At 38.1% G+C, this 23,410-nt stretch overlaps 1 protein-coding gene across 1 annotated transcript; it reads left to right on the top strand.

The window, feature by feature from the left end:
* The first annotated feature begins 2,503 nt into the window (after positions 1 to 2,503).
* On the top strand, positions 2,504 to 7,524 carry c1qtnf1 (C1q and TNF related 1). The gene is made up of 4 exons (XM_086064537.1): positions 2,504 to 2,686; positions 3,237 to 3,370; positions 3,619 to 3,719; positions 4,615 to 7,524. The coding sequence occupies exons 1-4, from the start codon at positions 2,675 to 2,677 to the stop codon at positions 5,163 to 5,165; spliced, it is 798 nt and encodes a 265-aa protein (XP_085920663.1). The 5' UTR covers positions 2,504 to 2,674; the 3' UTR covers positions 5,166 to 7,524.
* The last annotated feature ends 15,886 nt before the right edge of the window (positions 7,525 to 23,410 follow it).

Here is a 23,410-nt window from a genome sequence, read left to right as displayed (position 1 = left end):
CGAGGGGACCCGAGGGGACCAAAGAAAACCAAGGAAGGTGAAATCCAGCACCGACCAGACACCACCCACCGGGCCACCCACCAGAATTCTTCCCCAACCCAAGAAACATCTAAATTCCAAAAAATCCCCCAAAAAAAAAAAAAAAATCAGGGAGACCTCAAGAGACCGAAGGAGAGACTGAGGGAAGGAAGGAAGGACAGACGAAGCCGAGTGAGATCCACAGACACCAGCCTCCACCGATTCAATGACCTGAGGAGGAAGCAGATTGTGTCTGAGTTTCGGTAGATGCTGGTGTGGTGGATCTGGCATGCATGAAAATCTCCACCAAAGAGGGGAGCCGTCGACCCCTGCCAGGACAGAGCAAGCGCAACACCCCAGGGCCCCCCAGGCCGCGGCAGCGCCAAAGGACGACCCCCGGGCCCCGCCAGGGCCACCGGCCGGAGAGCAAACCCAGGAGCAGGAGCGCCCCCCACCCCAACACGGCCCGCGCCCCCGACCCAACGCAACAGGACGGGGCACTGCAGGCCCGCCAGGCACCCCACCGGTCCCCAACCCCCGCCCCCCCCCACGATCCCCCCGCCCCCATCAACCCCCGCCATCCACCCCAACCCAGCCGCCCCCAAGTCCCCAATCCCCCAGACACCCCCCCACCCCCAGCACCCCCCACCCCGACCAACCGGCAGCCCCCCAACCCCCGACCCCCAGCCCCCGGGGACCACCCGCACCCAGGCACCGGCGCCGACGAGGGGCCGGACAGCGGAGCGGAGAGGGCAGCCGCGCCCACCCCACCCCCCGCCGCGTGGAGGGACGGAACACCGGGGGCAGAAGGGGAGATGGGGGCACCGGAGGACGGCCGACACCCCCGAACCCCAGGCCCAGTGGGGGAAGGCCCCGGTCGTCATCCCAGCGTTCTTTGTGAAAGTTAACCCCTGTTACTGAGTCCGCCAGCTCGCCGACTGGCGAACTCTACCCCTAAACCGTGAATGTGACCCCACCCAGTGTATATACAAGTGTGTGTGTGGGGTGCATTAAAATTAGGAGCAGGTGAACCGGAGCCGAGGGAATGATATTCCCACGCTCCGATCCACCCGCCTCCCAAGCATGTTACTGAGTGTATGTGGTGCATTAAAAAAAATAGATAGGGTGGGGGGGGGGGCACGGTCAGGGGACCGCAGCACTGCTCTATACCGCGGTCCCCAACCGATGGCACCCCCACAAGACCCCCCCCCCCCCCAGTTGTGTGGTGCATTAAAATTGGAGGGGAGTTGTAGGGTGAAGACGGTGTTTCCACCCTACCCCACCCCCCAAAGTGTGTTATGTGCCCTATATGTCTATAAAAGTGTATTGTGCAAACCTAGTGCAGTGAGTTAAGAGGAGCGACCAGCGGGGCCCTCCCCAACCGGGCGGGGGCAGGAGGCGCACCCGCCCACCAAGCCCCCACCCATCCCACCGGGACCCCGGCGGGCATATGGGACCAGTCCGGCGGGGCGATAGGGCTCGCCCCCCAGATACTGGGTCCCGCCCGAGGTGCCAGGACGCCCACCGGAGCGGGGCGGGCACGACATCAAACCCCAGCCACCCACGCCGGCCCCCGGAGCACCGAGACCCGGGCCATGGATGGAGCCGCCGGCCCAGGGGAGGGGAAGGAAGGGGGGAAGGAGACGACAAGAAGGGCAGGGGGCAGCGGCAGGGCCGCAGAGAGAGGGGGAGAGGAGGTTGTTTAAACATTCTCAATGTTCAAACCTTCATAAATTTGATAAGATAAGCACATTACTGTAAAAAACAAAAATGCATGCAAAATTGCACACAAAAAAAATCAGCAAAACAGCGAAAAAGTAAACTGTGTTATAGCGAAGGAACACTTATTAATTTTTTGAAATATGTCCCGCTAGCCGCTCTTGTTAGCCACTCCAGCCTATGGCTCAGACTAACTCCCGCTAGCCGCTCTTGTTAGCTGCTCCTGTTAATTCTGGCTTACTCAGTCTTTCGGCGTTGCTCGCCAGGCTTCACAACGGCTGCCAAATCGCCGCCGCTCGCCGAGATGCTCGTTTTCTCATGCAAAATAAGAATTGGTGGTAGGCTTGCTAAATATGGTCTCTCTAAGACATCGTAGTGTGCGTGTTCCTGCATGCTTCTAATGCTATTCTTTGACCACGAGATGGCGCTAGGGATCACTGAATGTCCCTTTAAAAAAAAAAAAAAACAGTATATAAACATGTATATATTTGCACATTTGAGAGAAAATGTCCTTTTATTGTGTTTAAAGAACCTGGAACTAAGGAGTAGATAGTCACAATGCTTTTGTTGCCCCAAACTCTTCCTTATGTTCTTCTTCCGTGTTTTTCTCTGCTTATGCCATTTCCCCTTTGGATCTCAGCTGTCAAAGCTCCTCCTCCTTACAACCATGAACTATGCTTTTCTCTCTTCCACTCACTCAGTTCGCCACTTGTATGCACTGTTCCTCCTCCCCTTTTAGTCTCCTTCACTTGTTTTTAGGGGCAGGTCTTTCTGGCAGCCACTGTCTGTGCTCTGTGTTTTGAAGAGCAAAGAGTGATCTAAGGAGAAAGATACGCAAAACAAAAAACAAGAAAGGAACCTTGCTTATAGAAGAGTAGGAGAGGAACAAAAGGAAAATAAATGTTTTTTTTCCCACTCTAGAGGAATATAACGTGTGATGGCATCAAAAGTAAGATTTTGCTTCTTGCAAATAACTTTGATACTGCAATAAGGCTGTGATTGACACAAAAACAAGTGTGTAAGTCAAAAGCAACTGAAGAAAACACAATTGTGCTCATGTCCTTGAGTGTGAAATACTCCAAAACTTAAAAAATCCACACCAACTTTCTTAGACAGAATGAAGTGACCTTGAATGCTCTGCAATATCACAATAATTTGTCTTCCCAGTCTTCTGGTTCATGCCATACAAAAGGGATAACTTGTCTGAGCATGCATCAACATCAGGCACATCATTAGTTCTGCCTCTACAATTGAATATGCATCATATTAAATACAGGTGTTTGTCCACTTACCGCTTTCTAACATTTATCACAATGGGTATGGCATTTTTGTTATACTATGATCTTGTGTTTTATGAGGCAAAAGTGATTTATCCTTCCTGAGAATTTTTAGGCCAGGTCTCGTACGTTGGGTTAGGACAAAAGTGCGGTACCAAACTACACAATTTTCCTCCCTTGATTCCCACTAAAATTACCATTACTTTTCCTTGTATATTGCAGTTGACACGTTCCATTGTTTGGATGATGCTGTTCTGGCTTTGTCCGGCCATTATCTACCAAACGCCTCAACATGGGATGAAAGATCCAGAGATCAGAAGGGACCACACGGATCAGCACTACAATCGTGATGCCAGGTGCACATCTAGCCTAACTGGGTTCATTGTGTGTTCTGTTTGTAACAGGGATATAAATACTAATTTTACACACAATTTAAGCACAAGGGCATTTCAGCCATCAGTCGTAAACATCAGCTCTGGGGAGAAAAAGTTAGATTTTATGAAGTCCTCTGTATTAAATAACTTCTCTTTTGATGGATGTTTGTAATAAGAAGCCAATTGCAATATGTCTATAACTAGTCTAATTGTTGACTGTATATGTGAAGGAGCAGAGAGTGTCGCCGATGCTGCGACCCGGAAGAGTATGCCAGCCAGCAATACCCTCAGTACAAGATTGCACCTCAAATTAATATTACCATACTCAAAGGTAAGATCACAACAGAAACAATCTTACTGCAGTTATCTACTGACTGTATCAATGTATGCACAGAAACACAATATATTTGACAATTCTTTGTGAGAAGTCAACCACATAATTTTTACTCTCAAAGAATCAAAACTAGACTTTTTGCTTGATTTAACTGCTAATCATCGTTTAATACAGACAGGAAACATGCTTGTTATTCATGTTGTATATATAGCTTCTTTGCTCTTGAAATCAATAACTTTCAGTTTATAATGGGCAAAATATACGCATACCAAAAAAGAATGAACCACGGTGTAAAATGAAAAGGTATGCAAAAGCATAATTTTTGATGATAAGTTTTTTATCATTTGAAATATATTTCCCCAAATAAGAAATTGATCTTTTGTGTTTATTGTTATTTCTTTGGATTGTAACAGTTAGAGCTTTTTCCGTTGCCTTCTAGACAAGCCTTTCCTATTTAGCTTTTTTCCCCTTATTTTGTTTTTTTTTAATATAAATTCTTAGCATTTGGTATTTTCTTAAACAAAAAAAAAAGAAAAAAAAGGGGAAGCCAACCCATTTTATGATTGTTTTTTTTTTTTTTTTTAAACAATAATATGCTCTATGCAGACCCACTAGTTAGTGGAATATGAGTTAAGCAGCAAAATCCAGCCATTTTATCCATCTCAGGGGGCGGCCATTTTGCCACTTGTCGTCGACTGAAGATGACATCAATGTTGCTCAGGGTTCAGGCAACGACCAATCACAGCTCACCTGTTTTCTGAAGCTGAGCTGTGATTGGGTGAGTGTAAATACTGCTTGTACTCAAAATACAGTTTTCCGATTATAATCTAAGTCTGCACTTTAAAAAAAGTATTGTTGTAGGGCAATTGCCTTGTTTCGTTCTCTCTTATAGGTGAGAAAGGTGAGGTTGGTGGAAGGGGATCTTATGGTAAACCAGGCAGAACAGGTCAGATGGGCCTACCAGGATCTAGTGGGACAAAAGGAAGCAAAGGCAGCATGGGTATTCCGGGGGAGCCCTGCAAGTCCTACTTTGCCGCCTTCTCTGTGGCACGCAAGAAGGGCTTGCACTCCAACCACTATTACCAAACACTGACATTCGACACAGAGATAGTAAATCTTTACGGCCACTTCAACATGTTTTCAGGTAAGTTTTACTGTTACGTTCCAGGGATCTACTACTTCAGCCTGAATGTGCACACATGGAACCAAAAGGAGACTTACCTTCATGTGATGCACAATGAAAAGGAGGTTGTGGTCCTCTATGCGCAACCCAGTGACCGCTCCATCATGCAAAGCCAAAGTCTGATGTTGGAACTTGAAGGAGGTGATCAAGTCTGGGTCAGACTGTATAAAGGCGAACGGGAAAATGCCATCTTCAGTGACGAGTTTGATACTTACATCATATTCAACGGACATCTGATTAAACCCAAAGATAAGCTGTAGCTTGCACAGTGGCCTCATTTTAATGGTGTTATATTACTAATGGTATTAGTTTAATGGTAAAATCGAACTTGTTCAGTTTATCCTCATTATTGCTCTAGAGTTTAGATAGAATGTATATTGGTCCATTTTAACTGATTAAAAATAGGCCATTAGATGGAATCAGTCAACAAATGTTGGCTTCCCTGTATGGCACCCTGTGAACTAAATTAGAACTTGTTGGTTTGTTTGTGAGCCTGAACCAAGGGTATACAAATAAACTTAAAATTTAACTGAAATTAAACATATTATAATATTGGGCCGGTTCTTAATCTCATTTTAATGGCTATACTTTTGGAACATGTGCTTATAAGATATCGTACATGTGCTGTAGGGAGACTGACATAACAGTAAAAACTTTCTTCTAGACACAAAAACTTGGACTTATAAGTGAACAATAACATGACAACATTTTTTTTTCATGTCGCTCAGTAAAGTGCAGACCTCAGCCAAGTCAAACGGTCCTAATTTGGATAAGAGCCAAATGCTTTATCTTTAGGCTCATATTAACTTATTATTCAGTGGAAACAAGGAAAAAGTCAAAAATATGAGTGACAAAAGTGAACAGAAATAAAGAGAAAAAAAAACAACTAAATGTATCCATAGTTTTACCCATATTTATTCATTTGTTATTTGGCTTATGCTCCACTAACTCATAATGTTTAATGCATTGTAGTTCAGGAGTTTTGTTTTTGTTTTTTTGTTTTGCATAATCCCACTAACAAACAAACTGTATACCGATAATAACTTTTTTTTCATGAAGGTAATAAGCAATTTAATTCTCACTGATGAGGCTGAATTATTTACTGTATTTAATCAATTTCATACAATGATGCAATTCAATGATTTACACAAGGGATAAAATAAGGAAAATTCACCTGTTAATACTGTATATAAAAATACATGAAGTAAAATATACAGATACAAATGCGCTAAAAGGAAGAAAGAAAACACTTTCTCTGATTAGACTCAATGAGATGTTGCATACACAGATAACAGTGTTTGATTTTGAGTCTCCAGCACCATAATCAATGATCACAGTAACACAAAGAGGTATTTGAAGATTTATACCTCGCTCACAATGTTAGTTAAAACTGACCAAGAAGTTTCACATTACCAGTGATGAATATAGTTAATAAATAACAGCCAGCCAGTAAGTGTATTATGTCTTTACAATAGAAAACACAGGGGGAATAGCTTTGCATTTGTTATTTTAAATGAAAAATATTGTTGAATAACAAAATGTGTCTAATACTTAATGCTATCACAAACATTAGCAGCATTAAAAACTCCCTATCTATGGAGAAAGTCCACACTCCATTTATTTTGAATAGCCGGACAATAAATGTGAAAAATCTACCAACAGCACTATATAACAGAACATTACTTTGCACTTGTTTTATGGCATTTCTCACACTCATTTCAATTTCAGTTATGGGAGAATGGAATAAAATCATTACATTTGCATTGAGCCATCTGCTTTGGTCCCATATAAGAGTAGTAATAGTAGTAGTAGTAGTAGAAAGCTTTCTTTAATTTCAAACTTAAGGCCAGTGTCAGCCCACCATATTGTTTTATATGTTAAGTATAAGTGGGCCTTTTTCATTTGTCTTGCAAATTGGATTTGTTCTTTCATTTTGGCAGAAAATCTTTGCCTAAATTGTTATTTTTATTTGACCTTTTACAAATATTACAAGCACTCTTTTCTTCACCAAATCATTTATCAACATATTGAACAAAAACATTTAAATTTATTTGTTGTCTCCATTTGCCATTAATTCTGATTTCAAATCCATGTTTATTTTGGTTAAATTATATAATAAGATTGAAATGCAGGGGAAATTATGTTTATGATATGATGAGGTGATTATATTATATTTTAACGACCCTCGGGGGGAACTTTCCGCGATGAGGACGAGTTTGACACCCCTGCTTCCACGTCAACTTGGCCCAGTGGAAACTGAGGCTTGAAGCCATTACACCTTCACACCACGTGATGGCAGACTTGGCTGCTTAATGTGAGGCAGACGCAAGGCTGTGCTGAGATTCTCCTTTAAGTCTAGATATTTGCAAGTTCACTATTTGCACTCCAAATATGAACATTTAGCTATTGTAACAGCGTCAATAACGCTATTTGTAATGAACACAAGATTGTGTTCTACTAATAGTTGTGTCGAAATTATGATGTATGAATTTATGTTAGTAAAGCTTTTTATTAACTGTAATTGTATACTTGACACCACAAAGGTCTGTTCACAATTACTGTATTTATTATAAGTTGGTGCAAATTTCAGAAATGTTTGCTAATAAAATGTATCAGGCATCTTTTCTTTTTTTTTTTCAAACTGACTGTTACCAGATGAAACACAAATATATATAAAACCATGCAACATGAAGTAAAAAAAAAGTTTGTTTTTTAAAACTTTGACAGCATTGTATATATATATATATATATATATATATATATATATATATATATATATATATATATATATATACACATATATAATGCTGTCAAAGTTAAAGCATTAACTGATTAATTAATCACACAAAATGATCGCATTAATCATGAATTAACGCAGATTAATTGCACTATTAATTTTGACCATAGATTATCCTTTAGCGTGACAGTGGATGGCTACGTTTAAGGTAGCACAGAGATTGTGTTTTAGCAATAAACATAATTACGTGCATTTAAGTAAAGCATTTAATAAATGTTTGCGTATCACATTTAGAATATTTGTTCATGTCAAAATATTGGGGTCATTTTTTTCCATTTTAAATTATGAAAGTAATTAACTGATTAGAAAAAGAGGAGGATGAGCGTGTGCAGTGGGTCAAAAAATGTTGAAGACGTCCTCATAATATTAAATGTCAAAAGAATTAACACATAACCGCTGCTCTTCAAATTTGGCGAGGGAAAAATTGTGATTAAAAAGTTATTTTTTTTTATTAAGCGATTAATCGTGATTAACCAAAATTCTAAAATGTGATCAATCTGATTAAAATTGTTTATAGTTTGATATCTCTCTCTCTCTCTATCTATCTATATATACATACATACACTGTGTGTGTTTGTGTGAACAATGCAGCCTATAGCCATGCATTACCATGGCAATCACAAAGCCTCATCCAAGCAGTCTCAGGGTCATGTCTTTTGCCATTCATTTTCTAAATAACAGCGTTTGTCATCCTTCTTCCTGCTTTGGCTCAAGCCCGTCACCCCATTCTCAAGTGACTTGTGGGTACTCAATAAATATAGCTATAAAGATGTTGGGTACGTGCGTCTATATGTGAGGGCCACAAGCAATATCAATTTTTAATTCAGTAAGCACATTGAAGGGGCTGCTACAGACATGCCAGCATTGTCTATTTATTAGCATATGCCGATGGGAGGCCGGCTCTAAATAATCAGCCTATACGGGACACCAGCGCAATGAGACATTAATATTTCATAGCACATTGTGTACCTTGGTATATAGAAACATAAATAGTCTTGGTTCATGATGGTTTATTAGGTATTAAAGATTGAATACTACCCCCTTCTCTTTCAGGTTTTCAACAACACCTGGAATTCCCATTCAAATATTCAGCCGTAAATAAATCCTGTGCAAACTGAAATCACAATATAAACATATTGTTTGAAATAATACCTTTCTGACGGAGAAAATTCAAATAGAGATGCATCTTTAAAAGTAAATTGTTGATATAGCCCTATAAGTGTACCTATAATGTTGCTAATGTCAATAACAGTTCTCAAAACTAGGTTGTGATACTGATCAGGAACGCCCTGAAATTAGTATCATTGTTTACACTTCTGATCATTCTTAGCAATAGCAAATATTTTTGTGTGCATGTGTGTTCAATGTTACTTTATGAAAGTAATAATACACCAAAATCTGGGTCCCATTAATTAATCATCATGGGATTGGAGTCAGATATTTCACTAGTGACTGTCTTCCCATTCTCTCCTCCAGATCGACGCACATGACCTCTCCACAAAATTAAATGAATAAGTTACTAAGTTAAAAATGATAAAATAAATTAGTCACAACAGAAAGTAACTATTGTGTTACTTTCATAAACTGTAGATTTTAAATAATAAAATGATGTGGGCTCCGCATACATTCAACAGAACTTTAAATTCATGTGTATGTTCAATTAATCACGGTGAATCCCAAAACAAACAAGCAAACCCAATTAATTCCTAACAGAAACAATGTACACACTAAACTATTATAGTATATTAAATATTATATTATATTATTATATAAACTATTATAGTTATATATGATATATTATAGTATATGCTGCTGCGGGACAAAGCCAGCCGAGCCACCGATCAAAAGTCATGTATTAGAACATTTGATATCTATTGCAACTAAACAGGCCCCAACTGGCTATATAATTAATTATACATAAAATATTAATACATAAAAAAGAAGTTATGCTTGAGTAACTTTGAAAATGTCTGTTTACATGTTTTGTTTTGGCAACTAATGCTTTGAAAGGCTCAGACTTAACTGATGATAATGGCAGCATGTCTTCCACAACATACCTGACTTCTAGTTTGTAAGCTTGGCCTGAGAATAAAAACGAGCGGGTCGAAAAATTAAGATTTTGTTGTTTTGCTTGGCACTGTCTATCTCCATCGATGTTCATGACCATTAAATTCTTGTATAATATGTGGCATTGAATTTGAAAGACGTTTCCTTAGGTTGGTATCTCTTGACTTTGACAAAGAGAAGCACTATTGTCCAAGGCATACTGCACATTTAACATCAACTATGACCTTTAATTTCATTTACTATGGCTATACTTCTCCAAATCTGTTGTTGATCATTTACTTACATTTGTCCCTGTGTGTGCGACTATGCTTGTTTCCATTTGTTTGTCTGCTTAAAGTCTTCCTCTGACTGGCTTACAATGAAATATAACACTGTCTCAGACAATCATCATCATTTATGTGGTTGCCTCATGCATCCTCATGAGGAAGCGAGGTTGAAAACCCCCCACCTCTTTAGAGATCTATTTGGTCTGAGGAAAACCGTTTCAATAAACAAATTATTATTATTTTTTGGACAACAGCGGTAACTCGTCACTGAAAAATGTGTTACTATTTGCAACGCTGTTTATTTTTAACACCGTTGCTCCATAGCCGGTGTTGAACACACTCACCAGACATGAACGAGGAATCAAAGATGACACCCCCGCAGATGTGATGTATTGAGTATGTGCCCTGCTTCAGCAGATTAAGCCCTGTGATCCTCCACTCTTGCCAATCAATGATGGGGCAGTGGTGGCTGCGTCAGCAAAGCTGCACGCTCACGTCTGCAGCCACAACAATGCTGCTCATTCTTTGTTGGGGTTTTTAAGATGATCTAAAAAGACAAATATAGAATACATTAAACTGTGTACAATAGTATTATTGGTGATATTACAATAACAAAGTCACGATTCTAAAGAATGAATGTCAAAATGAGTCAGAAACGGGCACTGTCACTATCCGGAGATCTGAAATTTGTTTGACAATTCATTTGAATTAGGTTAAAGCCTGAAAGGTCCTATGTCATCAAAATCCAGCTTGATCTTATATATGTGTAACATAGGTATGTGACATGGTTTAAGTGTGAAAAAAAGTGTGTCTGACCATCCATCCATCGCACCACGAACAAGTGGTTAGCACACCAGCCTAACAGTTTTGAGCTTTATGATTTTAATCTTTGGTGCTCCGGTTTCTTTCTTTGTTCTAAACCATGCGTATTATTAAACATTCATAAAACAAACAAACAAACAAACAAACAAACAAACAAACAAACAAACAAACAAACAAACAAACAAACAAACAAACAAACAAACAAACAAACAAACAAACAAACAAGTATATAAAAATAAATATTGTATAAATATTACATTTATTTTGTCTTCATTAACATATTTGGTTTTGGAATACAGTAATCCAAAAGCAATTTAAAATAATTAAGTTGCATTACTTTAACTCATTCACTGCCATTAACGGGTATAGACGTCAAAAATTCATTTGAACTATTTCTATTAGTTTCATATTTTTTCCCACTTTTGTTAACAAGAGTATAAAAACCTAGAATTTTTTTTTTTTTTATTGTACATTTAGAACATATATAAAATTTGTGGTTAATCGTGAGTTAACTATTGAAGTCATGCAATTAATTACAATTACAAATTTTAATCGTCTGACGCCCCTAATTTTTTACTTTTATTTTAATTTTTTATTAGGGGCTTCAGGTGATTAAATTGTTTTATTGTAATTAATCACAACTTCACTATTTAACTCATGATTAATGACAAATGTTATGTCTGTTCTAAATGTACAATAAAAAATGTTTTCTAGGTTTTCATACTCTTGTCAACAAAAGTGGAAAAAAATGGGAAACTAATAGAAATAGTTCAAATGAATTTTTGACGTCTATAGCCGTCAATGGCAGTGAATGAGTTAATAATGTGGTACTAGGATTGCATTGCTATTACATAAAAAAACAAGTAGCTATTTGTTTTGGAGTAATTGCCAAATAATTGAAAGTAATCAAGTTACATTACTTTAATAATGTGGTACTTGGATTACATTAGTAACTACTTTTTTTTTTCTTCTTTTTTTTTAACAAGTAACTAGCAACCTGCCAAGCCGCGGAGGCAAGCGACTTTTATCAGTGTCATATGCAAATCGTGCGTCAGTTTTGAAATTGGTGTTTACGAACAGCAACAGAAATCAGTGGGACTTATTTTTTCCATCTCATGTCGCCAGAGTAGCGAGGTTGAAATAGGTAATATAAATATTTGGGGGAAATGAGGGGACACACCTCGACCTCCTTATTTCATTGAGTAGTCTACCAAAGATGACGTCGCATCATCGCCGTTCGTGGTGAACCGTCTGCAGGGCTGAATTTCTACTATCGGCACACATGTCAACGTTATGCTTCATGTTTCAAGTGTGATTAAATAAAAATGTAACACTGTTACTCAAAACAGCTTTGTATATAGTCACAGATGTGTCAGTAGTCTCCCTTCCAAGCACTCTCTCCTGCCCGTGCAGAACGCATATGAAATTTTTGATGACGTAAGAATTGGATGCGTGCGGATGAGCGTTCACAGTGCAGACCCATCGCATACATATCCAATTTATATCCACATACAAAAGAGGCCCAGGTCGGGTGTGAAAAAATCGGAATTTGCCGTTCACACTGCATGAAAAAATCAGATACTGCTGAAAAAATCTGAATTGAGCTTCAGTGTGAACGCAGTCTTAGTTGTCCTAATAATTTAGCAACGTGGGAATTTGATTTCAGTACAGCTGCAAAGATGATGCATAATATGAACACTAATCATAACTTTGCATGAGCATGTAGCATTAAAAGCTCCGCTGAATCTGACAATAAATACAAAATAAACACGGAAAGTGAGCGTATTTTACCTTAGTTTGTCGTACCAACATTTTAGAACGCTTCCTGGATGTTTCCATCAGTCAAAAAGTCCCAAACTTCCGAAATGTCAAACAACAAGCAGCGGCTATTCGTACAATACGTGTAGAACGGGGACATGATGCAATGTTTCAGCCTGCTGAACTCATTTACTCCCAAAAACGTATAAATACGTTATTTTAAATATTACCATGCTCCCAAAGACATATTTATACGTGTTTTATGCAAGAGCATAGGCTTTTATGCAGCCTCTGAACTGAAGAGAATGGTTGAAGCAATGGTAGTTCTTACAAAAAAAGAGCCAACAGGTGGCAGCAAAATATAAGAGATCAACCAGGGCCATGTTGCACAAAGCTCATTTAAACAGATTTGTGAATAATGATGACAATTAGCTATATTCTAATGCTAATTGCTGCAAAACGGAAACAGATACAAATATACTTTTTTTTCCTAATGAAAGAAGAGACTCTAATCTTTTTTTTTGGTAGGTTCCATGTTTTTATAACAATAGGGCCTTGCAAAATCTGTCAAAATCCAGTAAAACAGCCGGGAGCGAAGGGGGTTGCTTCAGTGAAAATGGCTGGGAGTGAATGAGTTAAATGCACTCTCAGTCTCGCGCCAAAGTTTCAAAGCTCCGCCTGTCAACACGAAGCATTCAGCTGACTCGGTCGGAATGAAGCAGTGAAGTGGTTTGAACATCATCAGTGACGTCCATTGAAGCAAGCTACGGCCCACTGCTTCACCCGTCTCGCGTGACGTCAAGTTTGGGTGCCGCCCCTTGCTGGAGGACAGTGCGTCAATGCGAGTGAATTAGAAAACAATCAGTGTGACCTAGAAAATAGGTTAAACAGTTGATAAATCAGCGACCAATGCTATGGCTCTAATCGCTATTTACTGAGAGAGATTATTTTTAATAATCTTTTTTTTTTTTATAAAAAAAGATTCTTAAAAATATGTCTAGATTTTCATACTCTTGTTAACAAAAGTGGATTTTTTTTTAAACTAATAGAAATAGTTCAAATTAATTTTTTTACGTTTATAGGCGTCAATAGCAGTGAATGAGTTAATAGTGTTTTATTCCCTCTTTTTTCTTTTTCAGTACACACATTTTTTTGGCATGGCCTGTCAATAACCATCAGCTGCCTCCACAGGCCAAAAGACTCAATAGGACTCCTTTTTCTGATGGCACCCCTCACCGCCTCTTTAACAAGTGGCAAGGTGGCAAAAGTAGACTTGACCTGAGGGTTCCTTTGTGTTGTGTGTGTGTGCGTGCGTGCGTGCGTGCGTGCGTGTAGTCACATCTGTCTTGACAGGAGCCCTCTCTCTGATGGCAGCTGTCAGTGTGACAATTACTGTTGACCAATTCCTTGACATTAGATACCTAAAAAGGTGAAGGAAAAAGAAAAAGAAAACAAAGAGATAACAACATGAAATAATCATCAAGTCTTTTTCCTGCACCAGGGTTATATGAAACATTAATACAATCCGTATGTTCCACCCCCTTCTCATCTCTGACTCAATCCTGTGGTTATATCTCTAGGGGGAAAACTAATAATGACAAAAAAAAAATGCAGAAATGATTAAAAGCTGCTTCTCTGTAAGACTAACAATAAGATTAATGGGAAGGGTGGGGCGAGAGATACGGTGAACTAGATCTAAGACTTGGTGGAAAGTCAAGAGAAGAAGGAGTGGCCAAGGTGAGACACAGGGAAAGGTGCTCGAGTATGAAGGACCAAAGACAAAGCTCGGAGAAGTTGATGTTGGAGAAAGCTGAGACTGACAGCCTCGGTCTCTGTCACTAGTTAATATTCTAGCGGTTGGCTTGGCCCAGCCACCTCATTTCTTCTGCAAATATTTATACTGGATAGGCCTGTATCTATGTTTTCTTTTATGCTGACACACACGGCATACATACACACACAGTGTAGACTACTTCATCTTATTACAACACATGCACCAAGACAGTAAGTTAAAAGGCCATGTCCACACAGACAGCGGTATTTTAAAGCAGATGATGGTTTTTCATGTTTTCAATATGGGGATCCATTTTTTTGTGCTTTGCTCCACATGCACGCTGAATTGTACTTCGCTGAAAGCTGAGTGTTTGGAAAACATGGCCATCGTGAAGATCTCCCAAAAGTTTTGAAATTTGTTTTAGTTGACTTTTTTTCTCCATTGAATGATCACTTTTTTCTTCTTCTATAAAGCATCTTGTAACTTAAAATGTAATGTTTTATTATCATTACCATTTTGATTATTATTTGGGACCACCACTTTTTTTCCCCCCAGACAGATACCAGCATGAGTACTTGACTCTTTAGTAGTCACTGATACCAAAATCAAGTACCGATACTAGTACTTTTCATACATAAAATAATACAAAAAAAGAGATAATAAAAAAAAAGACCTATACATCACGATATAGCATTTTTCCTTACAATTATATGAAAGTAATGTCAATTTTCTATTCCTCTATTCGCCATACTGGTATCGGCTGTTGTCACAAGTACCGATCGCCAGGTATCGGTACTCCCCCATCCCTAATTATTATTGAAATGTTCCATTTATATTCAAGTGTGATGTTCAAGAGTGCTTCTCATTTCAGTATTTATTTATTTATGGCCAGTTGTATTGATTTAATATTGTCAATTTTGTGCCTTTTTTCACAAGTTCCTTTTGTCAGCATTCTGTGAATGTGATTTCATGTGGTCATTTTTTCCCCCTTTATTGTAAGGCTGGGCATTGATTCTAATTTCCTCAATCGATTTGATTTTGATTCACAAGAGTTCAGTTCGATATGCTTTAGATTTTTTTCGATTCAATTCACTCCAATATTGATTAATTATGGAACATCAATTCTTCTTAAATATCAAGAATATGATAAAAACTCTACAGACATTAAATTCCAAATACAATTTTGCAGAGGCAGTAATTGGTTAAATGATGTAGTTTATCAATGAAAGTAACGCGTGTAATCATCACTTAAGTGTTATAATAACATTGAGCAAAGATGAGATGAAAATATTTTCATAATTCTATTTCAATAATTGTAAATCTAAATTAAAAAGATTCTGAATTGCAATTAGTCAGATTTTTCATAAATGTAAGAAACTACTTTTAAATTCATATAAACAGTACATTTCAAGAAAACAGTAAGATAAAAAAAAGGCCTTTAAAATTCTAAAGAATTTGAAGGAAAATCGATTTGATATTGATTGTTCAATTTTTTTAAACGCAGTTTTGCGCTAATGCTCTCATTTTACATTCATACGCTATGGGACACCGGAAGAAGAACAATGCGAGTGAGGCACACTTGAGTCAAAGTGGACTGTGCTAACGGCACGCTACCCCAACAGGCTGCTAACGGCGAGTGAGATGCTTTATGAGTATGCAGATGAGTGAACATCTGCCGGTTCAGGATTTGCTTGAGGTTCTTTTGACAGTGTACATATCAGGATGCGATGGAGATCAAACATGCTTCTTCCAATTGAGTCATGTGAATCCTGAGGGTGACAACGATTTCAAGAAAAGATAACTAAATTAGCTTTTTCCCCTATTTTGAGTTTTGATGTAATTCATTTAATTCTTATTAATGGGCATCTATTTTCTTTGTGGTTATTATTATTATGATCTTTTGGTAAAAGACGCTGACAACGTGCTCGTACACTTGTGCAAAATAGCTTTTTGTTCTGGCACGGGTGGTGCAACTTGTCTGCTTTCACTCATTATTCACACAGTGTCCCAACAGAAATGAATACCGCAATGCTGTGACGCCATTCCATGTAATGCCCCTAGAGGGCATACTTTTTTGTGCAAATTTAGTCCATTCACTAGCTATACAGCATATATATAGGGGGTGGAACGATATCGGAATTTCAGTGTGATATCCTATTGTAAGAAAAAACAAACAAAAAAGTCCAACAAACACATTGGTCAATACAGAGATTAAATAAAAGCTTATTTAAACAAAAGTATATTGTCAACATTTACAATGAATATCTCGTCGCATCACGCATGCAAACCAATACACAAACATGGCTAACAAATTGTTTCAAAATCTGTGCATGGTGCTGTTGCTACAAAACGTATATGGCTGAAAATAAAATAATGGTTTGGAAAAAAAAACTACTCACAGCCCCTAGGTGTCATATTTGCATGTTATCTGAGGTTTATGATGTGCTGTGATGTATTGATGGTAGCATTTGTCAGCATTCACACGTATTTTCGAAGGGAATTGAGCAATATAGCACAAACTGTCTGTGTTGAGTATATGCATAGTATTTGGAGATTTCCAGTAAACTGCAGTGTTTTAACCTGCTTTTAAGGCCTTGGTTATAGTCTTTAGGTCTGTGCAATTTACACACAATTCCTTTGGGCAAATAACATTTCAATTCTGAACTCAATTGTTACAAGGTAAGAAAGCATCACACTTAATATCCCTTTTTAATATGATGCCGTTCTGGATATTTTCCTCCTAACTCTGCATATTTGAACAATCAATGACAAACAGTTTTATTGCATTGTGTGTTAAACATTTGGTTGTATAATGCTACGTGACTCTATTCATTTTATTTTGGAGTTGAGCGAGCCACAACACAAGAATATAGTCAAACATAATTATTGTGTATACATATATTCAACCTTGAATATTGAAATAGATTTTGTGCTACAGATATTGTGTATAATTTGATTGAACTCAAGCTGATTGAAGCACGTGGGTCAAAATGAGTGTCCAAGATGAACTCATCCATTCCCAGCCATTTTCACTGAAGCAACCCCCTTCGCTCCCGGCTGTTTTACTGGATTTTGACTGATTTTGCAAGGCCCACATAATATTGTGTTATATAGCTATAAAAACATAAAACATACCAAAATAAAGATTAGAGTCTCTATTTCTATCTGTTTCCATTTTGCAGCAATTAGCATTAGAATATAGCTAAGTTTGATCATTATTCACCAATCTGTTTAAACCAGTAGGGGAAAGAGCTTTTGCAACATAACCCTGGTTGATCTCTTATACTCTGCTGCTACCTGCTGGCCGTTTTTGTAATAACTACCATTCTTTCAAGCATTCTCTTCAGTTCAGAGGCTGCATCAAAGCCTTCTGTATGCTCTAGCATAAAAAAAACATTTGAAAAAAAGTATAAATACGTCTTTGGGAGCATGGTAATATTTAAAATAGCACGTAGCTATATGTTTTTGGCCGCAAATGTGTTAATGAATGGACTCCCAACTAACCAATAAATGACATTTATTTTGACATTAAATATTAATGCATTGCTTTAATTACATTACAAGGTTTACAAAGCTTACATCGCAGTTTCTGAACTTTCCCAATTTCAAGGACATTATTGTAAGTAGGTAAACTGTAACCCCACCCCCAAAATTATTTCCAATGAAAAATCAACCGCGACATAGCAAGGGAACACTGTATTTACAAGTATGTCCAGTTAGTTATGAAGTATACTATACCTATTGTTAGTATAGGGGTGTCAAACTCATATTAGCTCAGGGGCCACATGTGGGCCGGATCGGTAAAATCATGATATATAATTTAAAAACAATTGCTGTATATTAAATGCAGATTTTCACTATTTGCGGGTCAGCCCTAAATCTGTACAACTGTAAATATATTGTCCCAAAAAAATAACATGAATGCAAATGGAACGCAGCAACATTTTGCCCGTATGAGTTCCAGGCGTGTTATATCTACCTATTTTGCATACTTTACACCTGTATATTGTTCACAGAATGCATTGTGGTGCCGTTAATGAAGTTATAAGGACGTTAATCCTTGTCATATTCGTAGTTGAATGTTTTTCTATGTTTTCATTTGATCTTTTTAAAACAAACTGTAACTTTAAGTTGCGTGTAAAGTAATGACATCCAGAGCAATTCCGCGTACAAGTTACATTGCTCATCTGAGGATTGCTTGTGAAATTATTTATTTATTTATATGCAGCGCCGCCCCGTGACACTTGCGTGGACAAAGGGTTAAGAAAATGGATGGATGGATGATTGTGGCCGGCTGATTAGTTGGTCTGACATTACTTCACAAAATCACACTATACCACAAGTAAGACCTGATTTTACCAAGTCTAAAATCTAGTCTACATGTTGTTATCGACGTATTCTTCTTTTCACGCTTACTTAAACAGTTAAGAAGTTAAAAGGAGCAAGATGATAGACCTTCAGGAATCCTCCTCCTCCACTCCCTTATACACTTATATGTCCGTGACATATCACTAAAGTTAAGGCTGAGTATACGATATGTCTCTTAAGTTAATATAGGCAGTGCATTTACCAGCAGTAACAAATCAGTTGTCTCATAATGGATTGCGACCTTGGAGAGCACACTGAAACAGAAGATAAACCAATGTTTTTTATTGTTATAAATCAAACAAAGAAAACATAGATTTGGAATAATCTGATTCAAGGTGCCTAACAGCACAATTTTCTCAGCCCCCTACCATTTCCCCCCCCAATTTCCCTCACTGCTAAAGATTTTGAGTTTAGCCAATTATTTTCTCATTAAGTTTGAGTTTGTGGCCTTGACAACACAGAAGCATCTGCTGCATAATGAAACTGTACACAGCAGGTCTCTTTCTTTGCTTTTATGCACGTCACACAGACAAACACACACAGGGGTAGTATTTTTGAACATTTAATTACAAAAGGGGACAGCAGGGAGGATGGGCAATAGAGGAGAAAAATGATTGTTTTTAATTAATGAAGTATACAGGCGCAGGAAGGCAGTAGGGAAGTGAGTAGTCCAAAAGGACATCAACATCTGGCTTCTACCTAAAATAAAAGCTCATTTTGTTGGCTAAACACACATAAAATACACACTGAAATAGGCTATAAGTGGTGTCAACACTCCTTTATGCATCCCCACTGTGTAATTATTCTTTTTTTCTACCCCCTACAGAAAATGTGTTTATTAGTACTCTAACAACAGCACAGACAGTAAATGCTTTATAGTGTTTAAGCCAATGAGATATCATCCCACTTCACATTATTTTATTTGCTCTTCAAAGTTATACTATGTATAATTCATTAAAACGGAACAGAACCTCCGACTTGGCATTATAGTATAAAACATTTCGAGGATAGTGTTGGCATGTGTTGTCCACGCCTCCAAATTCCCGTATCTCACTTCACTCCCTGGTTTGAGCTCGTCTAAACAAACCAAGCACTCCATCATGTCAAACATTTGTTGGTTGTATCCAACTCTGTTGAGCATAACAAATTATCTGTCAAACGGGTATGTCTATGAAAAAAGCCAACAGGGAAGCTGTAGTTTGAGATATGTGGTGTTGTCAAATCAGCAGTACAACAACATTAATGGAGTCAACGAGTGTACACTAGGACATTTGAATAGTGGTTGGGCCCAATTGGGACCTTAAGTCCGGTATGTTTGGCTAAGGTTGAGCGCTCTGATGTGTACACGGCAGCACTTCTCTTCCTTTAGCACTCTTGGAAGTGTTGGGAGGGGAGCCTCAGCCATGTCTGAATAGCTAAGTGTGAGCACGTCCGAGGTTAGAGCAAACTACTCCAAAGAGACAAACGAGAGAATCTTAGAAACATGAGAAGTGTGTGTAATGGATACTTACTAGTTAATAGTTTCTTAAATAGGAAGTCAAGTCAAAAATGTTCTTTACGATAAGGCATTTGCATGTTCTACGCACCCCACTAGTCTAAAGACAGCATTCTGATTATTATAGCGTATGTGGAATATGAATTAAGCTGAAAAATCCACTCGTCTTTATCCATCTCAGGGGGGCGACCATTTTGCGAATTGCAGTCGACTGGAAATGACATCACCGTGCCAAACGGCTCAGGTAGCGACTGCCACGACTTAACTTTTTTCTGGGTTTGGTCATGTGACATCTTCCATTGTGCCGTACAGGTCTCTGTCAGTTTTCAATAAGATATAGGTAAGCCAAGAAATGGAATAAATATATCCAAATATCCGCTCAGTCAAACTAACTTCAAACTCAAACTTAAAATATGTTTACTAAACGAAAGTCACTAAAACATAATGTACATTGACCTAATAACAAAGTTGTGGTTATAGATACATTGTAGTTTATTTTTGTATTGGAATTCTTATAAAGTCCTTTTTTTGAATGCTCTTGGTGTATTAAGTGTATTATATATATATATATATATATATATATATATATATACTGTTTTACATTTGTTTCTGTATTGAATATGTATACTGAATATGAAGATTATGTATGAGGTGAGATCTTTTTATAAACCCGATATGGGTTTCCTGATCTCTCCCGCACACTTTAATGTTACAACTGTTTTTATATTGTCTTTTTGTCTATGTGTGAATAAACAAAATGAAACGAAAACATTCCATGAGCACGTTCATAGATGACAACTCTTTTAACTCAAATCACCCTTCCATTCCGAATGAATGGAAATGCTACAAATCTGGCACAGCCATTAAAAATCCCAAACACAATTTCTAATTTGATATAAAATAAGAAAAATAGTAAATAAATAAATGTTCCCTAGCCACCAAGGGCAGTGTAATACAAACAACAACGAACTACTGTATGTGACTCAGTAGACTGCAGCCATTTCTCGCTGAAGATGAAAACTCATAGATTGTAGTATGTTATTGAAAATTAATATAATAATTTGTGACACCAGTCCTGGAACATTTTTGCCACACCTCCATCAGAGCTGTTAGAACAGTGATTCTCAACTCTTAACTCTAAAAACAGTTGTGTCAAAAATAACTCAAATTAGGTCAAGAATTGACCGACCCAACTTTTTGAGTTTTTCAACCCAAAAAAGTTGGGTCAAATGAAAAACCTACAAAACAACCCCGAAAAATTGTGTTTCTTTGTGTGTTTTTGTTTAATTATAAGTTCAGTCAAATTAAATTAATATACCGAAAAGCAACCCAATTTTTGGAAGGTTGCTTTGTGAGTTATTAATTTGACCCAACGTTTTGGGTGAATTAATTAACTAATTAATTAAATTGAGTCAAAAATGATCCGACCCAACTTTTTGAGTTATTTAACCAAAAAAGTTGGCTCAAATAAAATTAATAACCCACAAAGCGACCCAGTTTTTTGGGGTTGTTTGTGGGTTATTCATTTCACTCAACTTTTTGGGTTAATTGAATAACCCAATTGAATTGGGTAAAAAATTATCCCAACCAACTTTTTGAGCTATTTAACCCAAAAGGTTGGGTCAAATAAATTAATAACGCACAAACAACTCAATTGTTTGGGGTTGTTTATTGGTTATTTATTTATCCGACCCAACTTTTTGGGTTAAATGAATAACCCAAAAAGTTTGGTCGGTCCCTTTTTGACCCAATTAACTGTTTTTAGAGTTTCAGGTCGGGAAATATGCAGGGTTAGAACAATACACACATACAGCATTAATTCATTGCTACAGGCGTCAATGTTAAGAATAAATTTTGTATTTGCAGTTGTCATGTTCGTCATTGGTTTCTTAAGAAGGTGCTCCGAAACGCATGTTGAGCATATCGCCTAAATATGCGTAGTTAAAATACGATACACATTTGTTTTTAATGGTTATTTTTGAGCAGTATGTTTATTTGTTCTTAACATGTATTAAAGTGGGTCACGACTTAGGTACAGTAGAAAAATGCAGTTCTCCGTGTAACAACAGGTGAGAACCAATGGTGTAGTGCATAATCTAATACAACTGCACGCACCTCTGCATCAGTGGTTCCCAGACCAATAATGTCTAATTTGGAGGAATTAATTTGTCTTCCTCCGAGGAGCCCAATCACTCGCAGGTAACTCCAAAACTCTGCGATTGTGTGTGCAACCGTGTGTCAGTGTACAGGACAAAGAGAAAGTGTTTAGCCGCTTTAAAACACCTGGTCCCATTTTCGGGTCTTTCATTTGGGCTGCCGAGGGGCTGCCATCTGCCAAGGTGCTATCCTTTCAATTTCCTATACTCACCGGTCATCAACCCAAACTGCTCTAGTAAACCCAACCATGCCCTCACTATTCCCAGTGCTGTTTTTAGCAGTTCCAGGGTTCTGACTCCAGCAGCAGCAGAAGCGATGGCGGTAATTAATGGATTTACACATTGAGCTCTTGTCAAACACATGTCAAGGGCACGGAGCTATCCCAGCCCACCATAAGCGATTAACTTCTCACAAAGACATTGGCACACAAGTGAATTCAGCTCCGTGTCCCTCTGATATGAAAAAAAAAACCACCCAGTGTAGTTCAAGTATACGCCCAAACACACAAAGGCAATTATCTCAAGTTAAAGCCCACTCATTGGGGTTTGCGTGACTTAAGGAATGCAAATCAAAAATTATGCTGTCCCAAAGAAGTCGACGAATGCTTAAACATAATGACAACATAAACTAATAGCTGATTTGAGATGGAATGCAATTTTGACCGAGAATGCAAAAACACCATAAAGGATTTACTGTCTAATAAGTCATACTTTTTCAGATAAAATATTACAAGTGCATGCCAAATTTACAGCATACAGATCACCATAGTTTGTGGGGATACCATTGTGGTATGGTTCATGGATGTAAGATAATTTAGCCTTCCCAAAAAAGTCAAGGTCCAAACAACACCAACAGCAAACAAGACGTGGCTAAGACAATAAACCGACAAGGTCTCAAAGGGAACTTATGCAGAATTTGAGGAAGGTGGGAAGTCAAACTTTTCTGACCTCTGACCAGGAATAGTCTCCTGGAAAGCACATTTCAACAAAGCAAGGTCCAAG

Source organism: Leptonotus elevatus, chromosome 20 (genome assembly GCF_054856555.1).
Source record: "Leptonotus elevatus isolate MCC_2025b chromosome 20, RoL_Lele_1.0, whole genome shotgun sequence".
Taxonomy (NCBI): domain Eukaryota; kingdom Metazoa; phylum Chordata; class Actinopteri; order Syngnathiformes; family Syngnathidae; genus Leptonotus; species Leptonotus elevatus.
Note: the sequence above shows the minus strand (reverse complement) of the source record. Positions and strands in the feature narration are given on the sequence as shown.

Bases quoted from the DNA above. Each gene is read 5' to 3' on its own strand.
- c1qtnf1 (XM_086064537.1), top strand. The intron at 3,371-3,618 runs GTGCACATCTAG...GTATATGTGAAG, and splicing joins CACTACAATCGTGATGCCAG to GAGCAGAGAGTGTCGCCGAT. The intron at 3,720-4,614 runs GTAAGATCACAA...TCTCTCTTATAG, and splicing joins TAATATTACCATACTCAAAG to GTGAGAAAGGTGAGGTTGGT.